Below are 18,583 nucleotides of genomic sequence, written 5' to 3' on the forward strand. Positions count from 1 at the left end.
GTAACTTCTTCCTTGACGCTAACTTTCAAATCTCGGTTCATCAAAATGACCTGTTTTCTGTCATTTTATCTCTTTTCTTTGGTTCTTAACGGCTCTGTCTCTTAAATTTCAGCCACAGATAATCAGTATTTAGAAGTCTTCTGAAGATGGAACTTCGAGTTCAGGCAGTAAGGAAAAGATCAGATAAGATGATGGGAATTTCCCAACATTAGAATGAGTCGAAGCTCTAAATGATTTCATATCGCAAAGCCCCGATAGAAGAAAAAGAACAGTAGAACACAAATAAGAATACTATTTTATAAACCTGTGCTGGACTAGTTCCTACATTTGCAAATATTGCAACAAATTCTTTGCAAAGAGGTGCAGTCTTCCTGAAAATGAGCAAATTACTTGAAGTCCTTGCTACATGTCTAAGAATTAAAAAGAAATTCCAAGCTCTTCAATTCTAAAAACCTGCTTCAGGCAGTCATTGTTTTCACTGGACATAGTGTTCCTGTATCCATTCAGTCTGAGACAGAAACCCTAATCCTGAACCAGGAGGCCAGAGGGCAATTACGCCATTAAATCAGCCGGCTGCCGGCTTTGTGCCTTGTAAGCAGCCGCAGACCCTGGGAGAGTAACTCTTTTCCTCTAAGCCCCCCCGCTGCTCCCCGCAGAGCCAAAGAAAGTTTGGTTTGAACAGTTCAACACTGTTCTCATTTATTTCATATTTTTTTCCCGTTGTGTAACTGTTTGAGCCTCTTAACCAGCTGAGAACAAGGCTTCGTGGCCCAGGAGCTTGGGGGTGACAGCGGGTGGAGAATGGACTTGGAGAAGGGGTAGTAGGGGGAACAACCCGTTTCTCTCCTGAAGATGTTCCGTGAGGTCAGGGAGGAAGTATATGATTAAATATGACTTCCAGCTTCTCGTGTGTGCCCTTCGTTGAAATACGCAGTTGTGTAACTCATCGTTTTTGCATGTGTTTCTTGAAAATCGCTGGCCTGAATCAGGCATAAAGCTCTTTGAAAGGAGACGAGTCATCTTACTGGCGTTCTAAAGCATCATTCACCCAGGAAAAGTCCAGGATGAGTTATAACTGCTTTTCTTAGGGCCCTTGGGATATGATTCATATTATTTTTCTTTTTTTTTTAGGGTACAGATGGCCCTATGGGACCCCATGGCCCCGCAGGTCCCAAAGGAGAAAGAGTAAGTTGCTCCTGAGGTTATTGAACGGTGACCTAAAGAAAACCCAGTGTGGCTTTTCTGTGTTAGTTAACCTGAATTGTTCATTTCCCAGAAGAAATAAAGGACTGTCTAAAACATTAAATGAAAATACACCATCTTAAGTCCTAATCAGAGTTCTCACACTGAGAGAACAACAGGGTATTTAAATAGAATGTGGCTGCCTTACTCAAAAATCATGCATACATCTACATAGCTCAAATAAATAGCTCAGACCATTCCTTCTTAACCCATAAGGAAGGTATTTTCATTTGGCCTTAATCCAGAAAGTTGAAGTCCATGGGGCTAAAATCTCCAGGACTTCATATTTTGTTGATAGTCTTTTATATAAAAGCTACTGTATCCATTCAGAGTAAGTTACAACCTTTTTTTTTTTTGTTAAAGGAAATTACCAAACCTAAGTATTCTTCTCCACAGTTACACGTGCTCCTTTATTTTTTTTTTTTTTAAGCAAAAGAATAGGCTGCCTTTCTTTAGCCATAAGGAAATCATTTCAGTGCACTATAGAACAAAAACCTTTCACTAACCTCCCTATTGCTAGGCCCTGTTTCCATATCCTTAGGAGAAAAGAAAAGAAAAAAAAAACCTTCAGAACGGAAGATGAATACCTACACCAAAAAATACATTGGAGCCTCAGCTGCGGGTCATCTGTCTGGAACTTTTCTCCCCTCCTTCTCTGTTTTTCTCCCACTTTTTCTTTTCTCCACTTTGAGAAACTTGGAAGTTTTTTCCATGTCTGAGCAGAATTGTGTCATCAATTTCCCCACCATCCAGGAGAGTCTGTAAAGAAAGTATCCTAAGAGGAAGGGCTTCGAAATGTTGGGATGATTCATTGTGCAGGCTGCGGTCTTTTAAAACGAAATAGAGTTTCTTCATTTGGGGGCAATTTGCTTAAAAAATAGAGGGCCACAGAGTGATTTCTTTGGCCTCCATCCCAATTCCCTAATTCGGTGTTCTATAAAATGAATTCATTCATTCAGTAAATATTTGTTACATTTTATGATCTAGAAAACACAGTGTACTCCTAGTGTGAAATGGAAGCACTCTCCTCCCATTTGTGTAGTCTTTTTTGCTAATTTGATGCCGTGAGTTGAGTACCACCATTAAAATCGATGTCTCATCCCATAACCTCTTACTAATACACTATATGGATTTACTCAGTACTATAAAGGAAGCCGCTCTTTTCTCCGACCTAGCGGAGTTTACAATCTAAATGCAGCGGGAAGAAAATATCAGCAAGAAATAGGCAGATAACGAGGCCAAAGTGAATCCAATAGTACAGACTGTATCTACAACGATGAAGAAGTCTGGCTTTATCCAAGAATGCTTCTAGAAAGAGGCGAGTCCTCACAGAGTAATCACCGTAATCTGCAATTATCTTATCTCTAAAATCAAACTGACTTATGAAGACCATCTTAATTAAAAATATTTGTAAGCGGAGAGCCTCGTGCTGCTGACGCATTCAAGCATTGTATCAAGAGATCCAGCCCACGTACTAAAAATGGAGCAGCAAATCTCAAGTAGTCTTTTGGCAGGATGCCCTGGGAGCTCAAGAGGGTTTACCGTTTGGTAAATCAGCTGCTACTTCCGATAGCTCCCCGGTGTCACAAGAGTATCAGATCTCGGCGCTGGGGCAGAATTAACCAGCAGACCAAATGAAATCGCTAAGAATTTTTGAAGACATAGTTCAAGTCAAATGGTGTGCAGTGTAAAGTGTTACAGTTGTATTTACTCAGCACGTTAACTATCTTAACCGGATCATGTGTCAGGACTCTCCAAGTGCTCCTCACCCAAAGTGCTACACGAGTGCAATTCTTGAAGTTAATTGACTGAGGTGCTATCTAGACTCTCCTGGAAAAGTTTGCAGTTTTAAGAGGGAGGAATCAGGAATGAATTCTGGAAGAATTCCTCCGTGCAGACGTGCAAATTAAAGAGCCTGAAAGAAATGAGATGGGCCTACAAGAAACCAGGTCTTCCACAGACAGTGTCATTCAGAAATGTCAAATATGTGAGTGACAGTGTGAGCCCTGTTGGTCTCCCTGCCTTGAGCTGATTTCTTCATCTGGCCTTGTAATGCTTAGGAGCTCTGTGAAGAGTGTTAAATTTGAGAGGTTCAAAGTTTTTAAGAATTATTTAATCCAGGAGAGGAATTGTAAATCCCTATTTCACTTCATATTTCATATTCAAATCAAAAGTTTTCAAGCTAGGACGATTAAGATACAATTGACTCTAAGTGACAGAATTGCATCTCAAAATGGCTTCAGCAAGTAGAGAAATTTGTTGTTTTATATAACAAAATATTGAAAGGAGAGACTCTTGGCTTTGCTTCTGTTCCCTTTCCACAAGCTGCCTTAGTCTTCTGATCATAGGCAAGCTGTCACAGTCCCTACAAACCTTCCCTCCAGTGAGGCATCCGCAGAGAACCAAGAGACATCATCTCCTCCCGTGTCTCTTCCTTAACAGCGAGCAAACCTTCCCCATCGCTTCCCCTCAGACTTCCCCAGCACTTCATTGGCCAGATTCAGAGCATGTGTCCGCTTCTGAAGCATTCATTGGCAAGTGCAATGGAATTGACATTACCTTAAAGCAGTTTTTTGGGTTGAGCATTTCTGTAAGAGGAGATCCAGCAGACAAATGTTTTACTGAGAGCTTAATTCAAACAAGCCATGATATATGCATTTTATGAACACAATAAACTGAGAGTACTCAGAGGAAGGAGAAGGGAATAGGTATATCAAAAAAAATCTGTGGAGATTTTTCCAAGTAGACCTACTCAGGCGATGCGAACTTTCGTTTTAACCCCCAGCCCCTCCATACCACCCACTTGCTTGCACGTGAACACATATACACCATCACCATTTAAAAAATCATAAATAGGGGCATCTGGGTGGCTCAGCAGGATGAGCGTCTGACTCGGTTTCAGCGTTGTGAGATTGAGCCCCACCCTGGGCTCTGCGCTCAGCTTGGAACCTGCTTGAGATTCTTTCCCTCTTCCCTCCCCTCCCTCTGTGCATTCTCTCTCTCTCTCTTTAAAATAAGTAAACAGGGGCGCCTGTGTGGCTCAGTGGGTTAAGCCGCTGCCTTCGGCTCAGGTCATGATCCCAGGGTCCTGGGATCGAGTCCCATGTCGGGCTCTCTGCTCAGCAGGGAGCCTGCTTCCCTCTCTCTCTCTCTCTGCCTGCCTCTCATCTACTTGTGATTTCTGTCAAATGAATAAATAAAATCTTTAAAAAAATAAAATAAAATAAGTAAACAAATAAAATCTTTAAAACATCAAAAATCACACTGCCAGATACAACTGAAAGAAATCTAACTTGAATGGGTTGCCAAATCCTTTTCTTTAAAAACAAGACCTGTAATTGTATATTAATGACAATAGCTACTATTTATGGGACATATTATTTGGTGGCATACCATTTCATATTTTACAATCACATTTAGTCTTCAGAAAGATTCTTGTAGAATATGTATTATTATTCTTATTTAACAGCCAGTGAAACTCAGGCGCAGAAAGGTTAAGAAAGTTACCTAAGACCACAGAGTCAGAAAGTATCAAATTGGAATTCAAATTTAAATCTGTTTCATTTCAAAGCCTGGCCACCTTACTGAATAAGATTGCTGATCTTTCAATATTAAACATAAAGTAATGGTGAGTAGAAGTTCAATAAGCTTTTATCATATTTCTTTTCAGTACTCTCCACACATGATATGTACCTCTAGGTGACAATGCTGATTACTTCCACCAACCCCTAAGTTTAGAAAGAAGAATGTGAATAGTGACTTGAATTTTGCTCACACAGGAATCTCACACAGAGACACACAGCATAATACTTGGATCTCCACACACAGCTACCAGCAGAAGTTCGCATTTTAGCCAGGGAAAAGATTTGCTAACCTTATAAACCTGAAGGGTGTGATAAAAGAAGGTAACATTTTCTTTTCAGCACTCATATAAATATCTCCATTACTCCTGAAGTTAGCATGCTAAATCCTAACACACTCTTTAATTTGGGAGATGACAGCAGAAGAAAATGCAACTTGAAATGCAGAACATCTCTTTATTATAATTATTTCATATTCCTAGGATGACCTCCAGTCTCATGTTATTCTTTTTTTTTCTTAAGATTTTTATTTATTTATTTGACAGACAGAGATCAGAAGTAGGCAGAGAGGCAGGCAGAGAGCCCGATGCGGGGCTCGATCCCAGGACCCTGGGATCATGACCTGAGCCGAAGGCAGCGGCTTAACCCATTGAGCCACCCAGGTGCCCCTCATGTTATTCTTTATAAGCCTTCAGGATCATCATTATCACATATATTGTTAGAGCTGGGGCAAGAGTATTTAAATAGGCACGTGGAGAGCAAGGAATGAAAATAATATATACCTACCTTCTCAGGCATTTAGAGAAAGCATACAAGTTTTTAAACTCTCTTTCAGAAAGGAAACAAAACATGTACCGGACTGTACTTTTTTGACTTGATTAATTCAACAAATATTTCCTGATGCACCGGACACTCGTGTGATCCATATGGATCGGGGAGGGGGCCAAGAGAGGTCCTGGCCCTCAGTGTGCTTCTTCTAGTGAGCTCATTGGAGAATAAAACTCACCTGTGTCTCCTGGTTTTGGAGGCTCTAAAGCAAAATACATCTCGGTAAAGGGCCAGGGCAGCCGAGGAAAATATTTGAGAGGAAAAAAAAAAAAAGACATTTTATTCTTCTATTTTAAAAATGTAGTAACTAAAAATAATGAGTGAAAATGTTCCCCACGAATGCCAAAGAAACCCAAGTACAGCACCCTAGAATATGCAAGTCCTTGGTGCAACTTGGCTGCTGCATTCTTACTTGCTGCCCTTCTTTCAGAGCTAATTTGGTAAAATGTGCAAATATGGGTTCCTTTACCACAATGAGGACTGAGACCCCAGAAGAGCCTGCGTAGTCAGAATCTTAATAGACTGGTACCTCACAAGGAGGCTTTTATACACAGGACATTAGCGAAAGTGTGTGAATATAGGCATTTTATATGATTTGAACTTTATGGCTTTTATTTTAGGGTGAAAAAGGAGCTATGGGAGAACCCGGACCCAGAGGACCCTATGGTCTGCCTGTGAGTTCTGTCTCTGGTATCCACCATCTGCATGTGTAGATGACGTGACACCGGCATGGTTAACCCTTCCCCGGTGGGGCAGACGAATCCCGTTAGAGGAGCAAAGACCCATCCACTGACCCTCCACAACATCATGTCCTTCACCGGTCATAGTCACATCTATTTTCACACACATACACACACACACACACACACTTCATGAGCTTGAGAGGATCAGAGATTGTCCACAAGATAAACAGAACTAACCTGAAAGCAAGATTGTCCATAAGATAAACAGAATTAACCTGAAAGCAGGATCCCCACTGTCAGAAAACACCCTCCCTGTGTGGGCATGGAAGTTTTATTCCAGATGACTTTCTTCAGACTTCATCTGTTCTCACAGGTTACTTACTAACACTAATCTTGCTAATAGAAGTGATTTCTCACATTGATGTTTGCAATGACTTTGAGGTTTCTGACTTTTCTAACTTGCTGCAATGACACGACAGCTTTAGAACGTAGAATGTTGGTAGTGGCCTGTCTCCAGAAAGTCTCGGTTATACAGTCTTCAGATTGAGAGTGCAGGCGTGCTTCAGAACATTATCTTTGGAGTAATTATAAGTCATTCAATAGGGTAGGGTAAGACTATAATAGAAACATAGTGTATTAAGGTTTTTTAATCCCTATGCACTACCACATGTTTTATACCTGACAGTTTTCGTGAACCAAAGTAATAAACTTAAGCAAGGATTAGTGCTGGCTGAGAGAGGCTGATTTTGAAATAGATTTCAAAATCTGATTGTCAAAATTAAAGCAACTTCCCAGTAACTTTGGATGGACCCCTTGTGTGACATAATAAGACCATGGCCCCAATAATCTGCACCCTGGGGGTGAAATTATCAATCCTTGCACAATAGTCTGACTCCTTTGCGTCTGGGGATCATTTATTGACAAAGCTTACTTCAAAACTGTTTTTGAATTGTGACACACTCTCATGTGCTATGGTGAGTGCTGTGAAGTGTGCAAACCTGGCTATTCACAGACCTGTACCCCTGGGGCTAATAATACATTATATGTTAATTTAAAAAATTGTGACACACTCTCAATATTTATAGACAAGATACACATCTAGCCAAATTAAACTATATTTAACAAGAGTTTTCAATTTCTTTACTCATTTATGAGCCAAGTATTAATTGATCAAGTTGAAGCAGCATTGATTTATATATTTTATTAGCGCCTCTATGTTTTTAAAATCAACTAAATGGTATTTATGCTTTCAACTTATTCCTGGATTGTCAGTTGGGTGCCAAGCATTAAACTTCAGCAAAATAGCAGGCTGTGTAAGCTAATCTATAATAAAAAAAAATTTTCATGATCCTTAACTCCAGCATTAACAGTCACTTCACTTGATTTGGTGAAAGAAATTTATATTACTAATCAATAGAGACTCTCTTTCCCATTTCTAAAGTAGTTGTTCTAATACTAGTAGTTGCATGTCCAGGCAGCCTTAAATAAAACAATAACAGTAACCTGTTTATGAAACTTAGGAACACTAATGTAGCTACTATGGTTCTTTGGCAGGGGAAAGATGGAGAGCCTGGTCTTGATGTAAGTAATACATGTACAATGAACATCGTCCTACTACAATAGATATGGATGGTCTCCATCATCAGTAACAGCAAGAATACTTTTTTCTTTCTGGGCACATAGTTAAGCATACAGCGTATATTGCTGTGTGTGTAGATAGCAGTAGAAAATATACCACTAGTGTCTGCATGAGATAAACAGGAAAGCAAAACACATAATCAGTATAAAGTTAATAACCAACAGTTGATAATGGCACTTCAAAGTACTCTCCCCAAATTAGGGACACCTTGAACACCAGCAGTTGAACCACTTATTTAAAAATATGCATAAAATTGAAGTATCTTTTGCATGCCACCCTTCGGGAATGGTATAGTATGTTCATTCTCAAAGCTGCTGTGCAATATTTTTTTCTTTTAGCATGAAGAGTCTATATACTTTATAATAACATAATTCTATAAAAAATAGAGAATGTCAAAAACAAAGGCCTCTTGAAATGATCACTGTATTGTGTGAATATAATGGCAGCCTTATTATGTGACGAATGATAATAGCAAAGTAATAATAGTTAACTTTTTTATTGAGCACCTGTTATGGGCAAGCATAAAATGCTGTGAGGTAAGTGATGTGCCCAAGCCCACATAAGTCAGTGTCCTTGCTTGGCTTCCAAGTAGGATCCCGATACACTTTCCACTACATAAACCGTAGGAGAAAAAGCAAGAAATGTGTTTCATATAGATAACTGAGATGTTACACAACTCTTACTCCTAAATGCTACTTTAACTAAGTTTTGAGAATCTTGGTCATGCCATTTTTCTTCATATTGCGTTCAGGAGCATGGAATCTTCCGTTTTTCTTTCAATGTGATTTTACCACAGCTACATCAACCGATCTTTTTGGTTTGCTTTTGATCGTCTAGGGCTTCCCTGGTCCACGAGGCGAGAAGGGTGATGTGGGAGAAAAGGGAGAAAAGGTGACCTCTCCATCCTAGCATGTGCCTGTTGGATTTTTCTCATGCTGTGTGCTTTGCTGTTCAACCTATGCGATTCTTGCATGTATCTAATTGTTCTCCATCCTGTGCTCCAAAAACACAGTGACGCCTGTTCGAAAAAAACCAGGTCTTCACAGGTTCCAGTGCTGGAAATAAGGGCACAGTCTAGCATAGAAGAATATTGCCAGGCTTACCTGACACCAATTAGCTGAAAGATGTGATGTCCAGGGATTCTCAAAAGTGAAATAAAAAGGCATTTATTACATTAAAGTAAAATGAAATAGTGCAGATCTGCAAAGGTCTTCTGGCAGAGCTCATCTAACTGTAAAGCCAGCCTCTCATTTTCAGGCACGGCATTCCCAGCAGAGACATAGAAGATGTGTCCTGTATCCCAACTATTTGATCGGAAAACGGAGGGCAAGCAGTGTGACTGATAAACCCCAGTGAGTTTATCAGGGACTAGGACCTGCCACTTTCGATGCTGGAGATATTTTTAAATGAAGATATCCGTGTATTTTATGAGGCTGGTGTTCAGGTTCTGTCTCGGGACCACCGGCCACAGGTATATAGCAGCCAATGCCAGAAAAAAAAATTTTTTTTTTTTGTCTGAAAGCAAAATTTGGATTACGAATATTTAAAATCATTTCTTCCTTTCCTCTCCCCTTCACCTGGGTCCTTGAAGACTCATTGTTTACATGAGACACAGCAAAAGAAGTAAAAGTGGCTGAAATTGGACCTTCCCGCTTCAAATTGACACCAGTTCTGTTTCTCAGGTTCATTTATGCCCTCCTGCTGTACTTAAAACAGTTTTCAAAACCTAAAAATTCCTTTTAACCGTGAAGTTAATTGCTGTTGAAAAGCAAGGCCAAATTAGAATTGTCAAAGAAAGAAGGGTATTAACCCTGCTGTGTGTTCCTTAGACTTTAGACATTACCTGGCTTCCCATTGGTAGGAGAGCTTCTGTCACCAGTTATGTAAAAACTGCTATCACTATCAACATCACTATCAACATCATCACGTTTATTGAACACTTACTACATGTTTCCCTAAAAGCTTTACATAAGCTAAGTCTTTTCATCCTCGTAGCCCCTCCCCACCCCCCACCGCCCCGAGATTGGTGCTGTTACTGTCCCCATGTCACAAAGAATGTGAAACATTAAAAAAGCCTTTTTATTCCAAATTATAAATTCTAACTGAAAAATACACGTGTTTTGATTTTAGACAAATTGTACATGTAAGCTTTTAGCCCAAGTTGGGGGTGCTTTAAAGATTATAGACACTTATTTTATATTTTTTTAATGGGTTGTTAGGAGTCTATAATCTTATTCACTCAGAAGTATGTCACCATTATGGAGATGCTCATTTTAATGCTCTTTCAAACAAAGATGAAATTATCAGTATTATAATTGATGGAAAAACAAAGCTAAAAATTTAATCTTCAGAATAATGTTAATCACTCATACAAAAATATCTCCATATTTCAGATTCCATGATTAGAAGTTTTATATTTAGGAAAATTAGATCCAAATGTGAACACTTTATGTATATCATTCTTTGACATGGTAGATAAAAATTAACAAGAGCCCTCATGTGCTCATACGCACTAGGGCAAATGCTTTTGTATTGCATAGGGAACACTGACTGTTAGAAAATGAGGTTGGTTCATAATAACGCTGATTCATTATTCTTCATATAATAGTGTCTGTTTTCCATAAAGCTTGAGGTCTGCTAACATATTACTGAAAAATGATTCCTATAACCTGAGTCAACATTCATATGACAACACTTTTCTGCAGAGTGACTAATTTCAGTTGATTTACCAAATAATGAATTGAATTCTAAATTATCAATACCCAGCACACCTGTCTCACCTATGTGACGAAGAGTCCACTGTCTCCTGGGAGAGAAGAGCTCACCCAAACAAGTTTAAATCAATTTTATGTCGTGACATTGAAGTTATTTGCCGAGAATGTTGACAGATCTTGCATGAGTGAGCAATTTAGTCCCGACCGCCCCTCCTCGCTTACTTCCTGTCACACCTGCTCTCATGTCACCCTGGATTCTCAGGTCTTCGTCTTTGATCATGATTAATAAACCACACAGAATTTCTCTCTTTCCCCAGTATTCAAGAAACCCAAGTGTTTTTGATTCTGAACCTTCTGATGCAATCTTTTTGGCACACAGGAGATAAATGAGGAGCTTTCACTCACACAGTCAGAATAAATGCGTTAATTTGGGTGCTTATCTCATATATATCTTATGTATATGTCTTTGAATATTCATGTTGTTTCGCTTCTGAAATTATTCACTTTTATTGTAACTGCCTTCCTGAGTGTGGAATGAATACCTAATTTAAATATGTATTGCACAGTATTTCGTATTCTGTACAGCACTAACTTCTTGTCTATAAATATGCAAAGATATTTATGTTAATAAGAAACAGCTGAGGTGCATTCCTTCCTTCTCCTCCTTTTGCCTCCTTTCCTTAATTCCTCCATTCCCATGATCCATGCAGATTTCCACAACCTTTACCTTGATTCCTAAATACTAATTTCCATGGCTACATTCCCACTATGTAATTATCCTGCCTATCTCATTTTTAGTGTTAGCTCAACTGAGTCCAAACTGCTTTTCCTCTCTTGAACAGAACTTTTTTTTTTTGGCTTTTGTTACATTGTGAGTAACCTGGAAACCCATTTACCATTGTGAACACCTGGCATGAAATCTGTAAGGGTGAATTAAAGAACATCCCTGGATTTATAAATAAGTCTATTTCTCCAACTGGCATTTCTGAGAAGTATTAGCACTTTTAAAATGTCTTTACCTGACTTACTAAAGAAAATATTTGCTTTTAGTTTCCTAAAAAATGTAAAAAAAAAAAAAAAAAAAACCACAGAAGCATATTTCAATATACTGAATATTTTTTTAATGAGAGCTACCAAAAATGTTATAAAATTGGATACATTTCCAAAAGATAGAAGCTGTTAATATTCTGTCCTTTTCGTCTGGCTCAGCGTAGCTTTCATCTGTTACAGGGTTAGAAAAAAGTAAGCTGACAAAGTATTGAAAACTGGGTAAAGTATTCACTATTCTCTGGATTTGACCGACCACTGGCTGCCTCCCATACAGTTGGTATCCGCGATCCTCACCAGATCTATGGAGGAAACAGCTCATTCGCCGAGACTGGGGCGGCTGGGTCTAAGTCAGCCCTCGATGTGTCGGCCTTTTCAATCTTTTTTCGTCCTGTTGAGCATCTTAAGTAAAATCCCACCTATCACTGTCCAGAAGCCACTGTCACTCTGAAAATCTAAGTTATCTTTTATAATATCATGCCTTACCTAAACCGGAAAACAGTGGTAAATGCCCTTCCAGACATTTATTGGCTAAACCATTTTTTTTGAATCGCCATTATTCCCCCCGCCCCAAATAAAACCTGTCTTTTATTGAAACTCTTATGTCCACAGGGGGAAAAGGGAAAGAAAGGCAAAAAGGGGCCTAAAGGGGAGAAAGGAGAACAGGGTGCTCCTGGATTAGATGCACCTTGCCCGTTGGTATGTCTGACTCCTGGAACTGTCTCCAGATAGCGCGTGTGGAGGAATACGCTGGGAGAAGAGCACGCTGAAGGGACCCGTAACAGCAGGGGCTCTGGCTGCGGGCTGTTGCTCTGGGACTCGGAGGGACCACACGCATCCATCCCGGGCTCTCCCGGGATAAACCACGCCCCGTCTCTGGCCGCCAGCTCTGATTGGCTTCTTAACACTGGGATGCTGACCTGCAGCTGCACGGGACTGCAGCGTCTGAAGGGGAGTTGGTGCTCTCCCACACCATGCCAAAGAGAAATCAGTGTTCCGGGGAAGCCCGACCCCTGGGCTAGGTCGGGCTCTTGCTTCAGCCAGCTTCAGCCCATGTTACTTTGTCCTTCAGAGTTGCTCCTCTCCCAGCGGTTTGGTATCGTAGTTCTTTCTTGAGCAGAATTTGTGCCTAAGTGATTTCTTGTGTTAGTAACATTGTGAGTTAATCTTTACAAACAGGGATTCCGTGGCGTTAAGGGGGAAAAAGGGGAGCCAGGCCAGCCTGGCCTGGATGGGCTGGATGCCCCTTGCCAATTGGTACAGTATTTCTCTTTCCTACCTCCCCTGCATGCATTTCCTTTGTTTACTACGTGTTCATCTCTATCAGTGTAAAGTGGTACTTGCGGAACAAGCTTTACATGATAAACACGCTACGTGCATGTGCATGAACCGCTGGGCATCTCTGCGGAGTGAGGAGAGCAGGCACGCCTCTCCGTCCAGGAGTGCCCGTTAACCTCCTGACGTCCTTACAGCTCACCCGGCTGCCATGTCTGCGTTCTGGGGAATATTAACCTGTTGGATAAATACTGACAGAGGACATTCAAATGACATAAAAATCCTCCATAGAGAGGGACTGCTAGGCCATAACTTTGGGTTCTATCCCTAAATTTGGCTCTCTCTTTTTTTTTTTTTTCTTTTTCTCTGAGAGAAATAAAGGCATTTTGCCTCTTCCGCTGCATTTCTGTCAGGCCGTAAATAAGGCCAGACCGACAGAGTTAAGCTTCTGTGGTCAAGACTTAACCAGTTCTAGGGAATGCCGTTAAGAGACCACAGAGAAGGAAATCAAACTTCTCTGAGCTTCTATAGATGGTGGTAATAGTCTGCAGCCCAACCCTCTTCTTTGTCACATAACCTTTTCAATGTAATGGTCTCTCCTTTTGAAACTCACTTTCCTAAAGTAGACAGAACTCCCTATCCCCATTGGCATGAACTCAAAGTCCTCCTTATACTAAAATCTAAAATTCTACTGGGTGATCCTCTCCTTGTACCAATCTGGCATTACCAAGTTTTTCCCAGATACCTTATAAAGCTATTTCAAAGTGGGTTTTTTTTTTTTTTTCATTTAGAAAGAAAGTATATTCATATTTTCTGAGGTATAAAAGAAAATTTGGGGGGTTTTATATTTATTGATTGTTATACTTGGTCTGCATGTTCTTATATTATTCTTCAGTGTTAAGCATGATTTTTTAAAGATAATGTTATATTTCTTAAGCCTTTTAAGTGAGTATGGTTATAGGAAAAAATGTATTTGGTAAATAATTACAATTTAAAAATCTCCATTTGGGTGCGTAGTCTTTTATTTTATTTGCTTGTTGTTAATAATAAATACCTTACAATTGTTTTGTCAGAGGAAAACACAAGCATGCCTCCATATATCGACTCTTCCTGCCTTCTTTCTATCATTTGTATCTGAAGAGTGCTTGCACTTTAAACAAAAGTAAATGGTGCAACGTTCAGGAATCGCTTGTTGATTCAGAATTGGTTAACCAACTTCTAAAGACTTTTTAATTAAAAAATTGATGAATGCTACAGATAACATCTTACTATAAAGATGTAGATGGGCTGCCTGTCTTTTAATTCAATTAATAGAATGTGTTCTACTATATTGGCTTTTAGTATGGAAAAATAAAAGATAATATAAAATAAAAACTGGCATGTGAAGAGCTACAAACTTCAGATAGAAATGGTTCATCGTGAATTATTTGTCATTATCATGCATTCAGCATAGACCACAGTGACCAAGAAGAGAAGTTGGTTTTGTTTATTTAATCAAGATAATTATTAAATGGGTTTTAGTAAAATTAAGAGGAATAGTCCAGACTGCTTAGCTAAAGGTAGAGCTGAGCAGGCCCCTATGCTTTGTAAATTACTTTTTCAAAATTAGGCATTATTTTCTCTATTCGCATTTTCACTCTAAAAAGCATTTGAATTTTCTTCCTTTTACCTAATGTTGGGTATTCTATAACTAGAAAAAAATGCCTATGGCCACAGGCACCTAGTGGGTAGAAATCCATATTTTAAGCTTCTGAGCATGTGACTTGTGAGGTATGTTCACTTCTGTGGAGTCTGAGGAATTCTTACTGTTCTCTTTAAAACAGGGGCCAGATGGATTACCCATGCCTGGCTGTTGGCAAAAGGTAGGCTTTACAGAATTATTTCTGAAAGAAGCACTCCCCCTATCTCTTCCCCTGGCCTGGTCTTTTCCTTTCACAATAGAACTTTTGGAATTGACATTACTGAATGTTGTTCGGGCATTAGAAAGCAAAAGATTCTGTCTCCAGAATATATTTTGATTAATATATTTACTACTGATTTCCTCCTAAACTGATGAGTGAAAACAGTTCTTAACAAGCACTGTAACTTGGAAACCTTCCCTATCTAATCCTTTCTGTGGAATGGAAAGGGGCAGTGCATCTTGACAATGGTTTGCTTATATAAACTCCTCCTACTATTTAAAACTATTCTTAATTGTGGTTCTTTTTCTATTTCACTCAATTACATAAGCAGACATGCAAACACATGGTAGAACCCTGCCAATATTAATCACAAGGCTGAGAAAGCAGAAAGTGTAAGCATGATTTTTTTTTCTCCCTTTGGTGATCATTTATTTAGAAGAATCTGTTTATATTTAAGTTGGTGTTTGTATGATATCCATTGATTCTAGCCTCTTCATATGGCTACCCATGGTCACTGTGTACATATTGAGTATGGAAGGGAACTTCATAGCAAGTCTTCTCTGTACAAAGGCTGTATGAGGAGCCCTTTCATACAGGGGATAGCATTTACTTAATGTTTTTATCCTCAATGACACTGATGAAGAAACTGAAGCTCAGAGAGATTAAGTAACTTCCAGGGGCAAGAGCCAATACCCAACAAAACCAGAAGCGGGCGGTGGAAAGCAATGGTAGGACTTGAAGCAGGGAAGAGGTCTATTGGCGCCATCCTAGTCCGAGAATACCAACCCTTTATGCAATAATGGTGTGGACTTAATTATATAAAGAACTGTGCATATATGCTACTAGTGGATAACGGAATTCCACGGATGGAAACATGAGCTGGGGGAAGCATCCTGCTACTTTGATCGTTTTGAAGTTTTTTCTCTAACACCTTTTGGCTTATTGAGTAACTTTTGATAGGCATGCCTTATTAGCATGACTACACAGAACTCTAGGATTGCAGAGAGATGAAGGGAAACTTGACTCTGTAGTGTGTCTTATCTCCTCAGCTCCGTTGGTGAGGAGATCCTGTGTGACTCCCTCTCCCACTTAGCTGAGTCCCCCCCACTCAGCAAAGAAACCTTCTCTGTCGGGAGTGTCATTTATTTAGCAGCTCCCCACACTCACTCTCAGCCTGTCAGAGGATTAGCTCAGTCACAGCTGGGGTCAAGGGGTTCTCAAGAAGGTGGGCCTATCATCATATTCTTCTTCACCTGAGGAAAGTATCCTTTCACCCTCAGAACCCCTGTTCTTAGCATCTTGAATACCATCCCGAGCTGGAATTACCATTTACTCTTTAACCGTTGACCTGTAATCTAATACTGTAATGATTTTTTAATACAGTCCTAGGTGCACTTTACACAGAGGGAAATGTTGAAAGACTTACTTTATCCAGCCTTCTGACCGAACTCAGAACTTGGGTTTACTTAATTATTGGCTGCTTCTAAATCATTTCCTTTTTGTGAGGGCGTAGTAATCATGGCACCAAGAAAGGACTCATCTTTTTGGTTCATGAAATGGCCAAACCTAGTAGTAATATGAATAGCATTAGAAAATCAGAAATTGCCCTTTTAAGGACTCATTTTCCCACAGAATAGACACTATGTTCTACATAGGATTAAGGATTTCTTAAATCCAACCACTTCTTTTTTTGAGAGAAAGTGAGAGCATGTGGGGAAGAGCGGGAAGGGACAGAGGGAGAGGGAGAGAAAGAATCTCAGGCAGGCTCCATGCCCAGACCAGAGCCTGACATGGGGCTCCATCTAACAACCCTGAGATTATGACCCTGAGATCATGACCTGAGCTGAAATTAAGAGTCAGACACTTAACTGACTCACCCACCCAGGCTGCCCTCTAACATCTTATGTAAAGAACTCAATAAGAAAACTTCAGCCCTGCTTACCACACTCCCCAACACACACAAATGCAAATCATGATCAGCTTGGTCCAACACCTCCTCACTCCAAAGAAAAAAAAAGGAAAGAAGAAGAAGAAGAAAGAAACAATTAGAAAAACAAAATGTTCTAAAATCTCTTATATAGTCAAATTAGCTATCTCAAATTATTTTTTAAGTGATTTTTAAATATTCTTTAAGGAAGGCTAGCAGATTACTTTTAGTTAGTCATAGTCTACACGAATTACCCTTTTAAATACTGTTGTACTAGCCTCTAGAGAACAGTGATAAATGTGTGAAAATTTAGAATGTAGTAGCAACGTAAATTACTGTGATTAATGAGCAAGTCTCCTTTGCCATACTACTCTCGATATTAATTTTTTTCATGCCAAACTAATGTTTGTTTAAATGACTTTTCTTTCTAGATACAGCTCTGTTTTCTAAACTCTGAAGAATAATGATTTACTAGTTCACAATATAATTCGTACAGTGAATAAATGGTAGAATTTATGTTTAAAAAAGTACTTTCAGGGGCGCCTAGGTAGCTCAGTCAGTTAAGTGTCTGCCTTTTTCTCAAGTCATGATCCCAGGATTCCGGGATCGAGCCCCGTGTCCATCTCCCTGCTAGTGGGAAGTCTGCTTCTCCTCTGTCCCTCATCCCATTCTTGTGCTCTCTCTCTCTCAAATAAATAAATAAAATACCTTTAAAAAAGAAAGTACTTCCAGGCTATTAAAGTTATCCATCCTTGGGCACCTGGGTGGCTCAGTGGGTTAAGCCGCTGCCTTCGGCTCAGGTCATGATCTCAGGGTCCTGGGATCGAGTCACGCATCGAGCGCTCTGCTCAGCAGGGAGCCTGCTTCCTCCTCTCTCTCTCTCTCTCTCTCTCTGTCTGCCTCTCTGCCTACTTGTGATCTCTCTCTGTCAAATAAATAAATAAAATCTTAAAAAAAAAAAAGAAATACCTTAAAGTTATCCATCCTCATCCGAAGACTAAAAACTATATAATAGGAAAATACCTATAGGCTTCATATTTTTTTAAATTTATTTTCAGCATAACAGTATTCATTGTTTTTGTACCACACCCAGTGCTCCATGCAATCTGTGCCCTCTCTAATACCCACCACCTGGTACCCCAACCTCCCACCCCCCCCGCCACTTCAAACCCCTCAGATTGTTTTTCAGAGTCCATAGTCTCTCATGGTTCACCTCCCCTTCCAATTTACCCCAGACCCCTTCTCCTCTCTAACTCCCCATGTCCTCCATGCTATTTGTTATGCTCCACAAATAAGTGAAACCATATGATAATTGACTCTCTCTGCTTGACTTATTTCACTCAGCATAATCTCTTCCAGTCCCGTCCATGCTGCTACAAAAGTTGGGTATTTGTCCTTTCTGATGGAGGCATAATACTCCATAGTGTATATGGACCACATCTTCCTTATCCATTTGTCCACTGAAGGGCATCTTGGTTCATATTTTTTTTATTCATCAGATTATTTTATTTATTTATATTTTATTCATTTATTTATTTATATTGTTTAATGTTTCACTGAACTTTATTTTGTGAGGTAGGGTTGACAGGTTTACAGCAAAAAAAAATGAGATTTTTTTTTAGTTAAGTTTTAAAATGCTAAAGAGGAAAAAAAAGAGAATCTTTAAAATTCTATAGATTTTTTTTTACAAAACATTGGTACTCAAAAAAATATATCTGTTGGATTTCAAGCTAAGTGAGAGTTTGC

The 18,583-nt window shown here is 39.5% G+C and overlaps 1 protein-coding gene across 1 annotated transcript in view; it reads left to right on the forward strand.

The window, feature by feature from the left end:
- The window catches only part of COL25A1 (collagen type XXV alpha 1 chain), a 473,496-nt gene that overhangs the window by 448,831 nt on the left and 6,082 nt on the right, over nt 1-18,583 (forward strand). The window contains exons 32-36 of the mRNA XM_059171218.1: nt 1,132-1,185; nt 6,272-6,325; nt 8,811-8,864; nt 12,914-12,991; nt 14,833-14,871. Of these exons, the coding sequence (XP_059027201.1) occupies nt 1,132-1,185; nt 6,272-6,325; nt 8,811-8,864; nt 12,914-12,991; nt 14,833-14,871 (279 nt within the window). The remainder of the gene's footprint in view (nt 1-1,131; nt 1,186-6,271; nt 6,326-8,810; nt 8,865-12,913; nt 12,992-14,832; nt 14,872-18,583) is intronic.

This window comes from Mustela lutreola, chromosome 1 (assembly GCF_030435805.1).
Source record: "Mustela lutreola isolate mMusLut2 chromosome 1, mMusLut2.pri, whole genome shotgun sequence".
NCBI lineage: Eukaryota > Metazoa > Chordata > Mammalia > Carnivora > Mustelidae > Mustela > Mustela lutreola.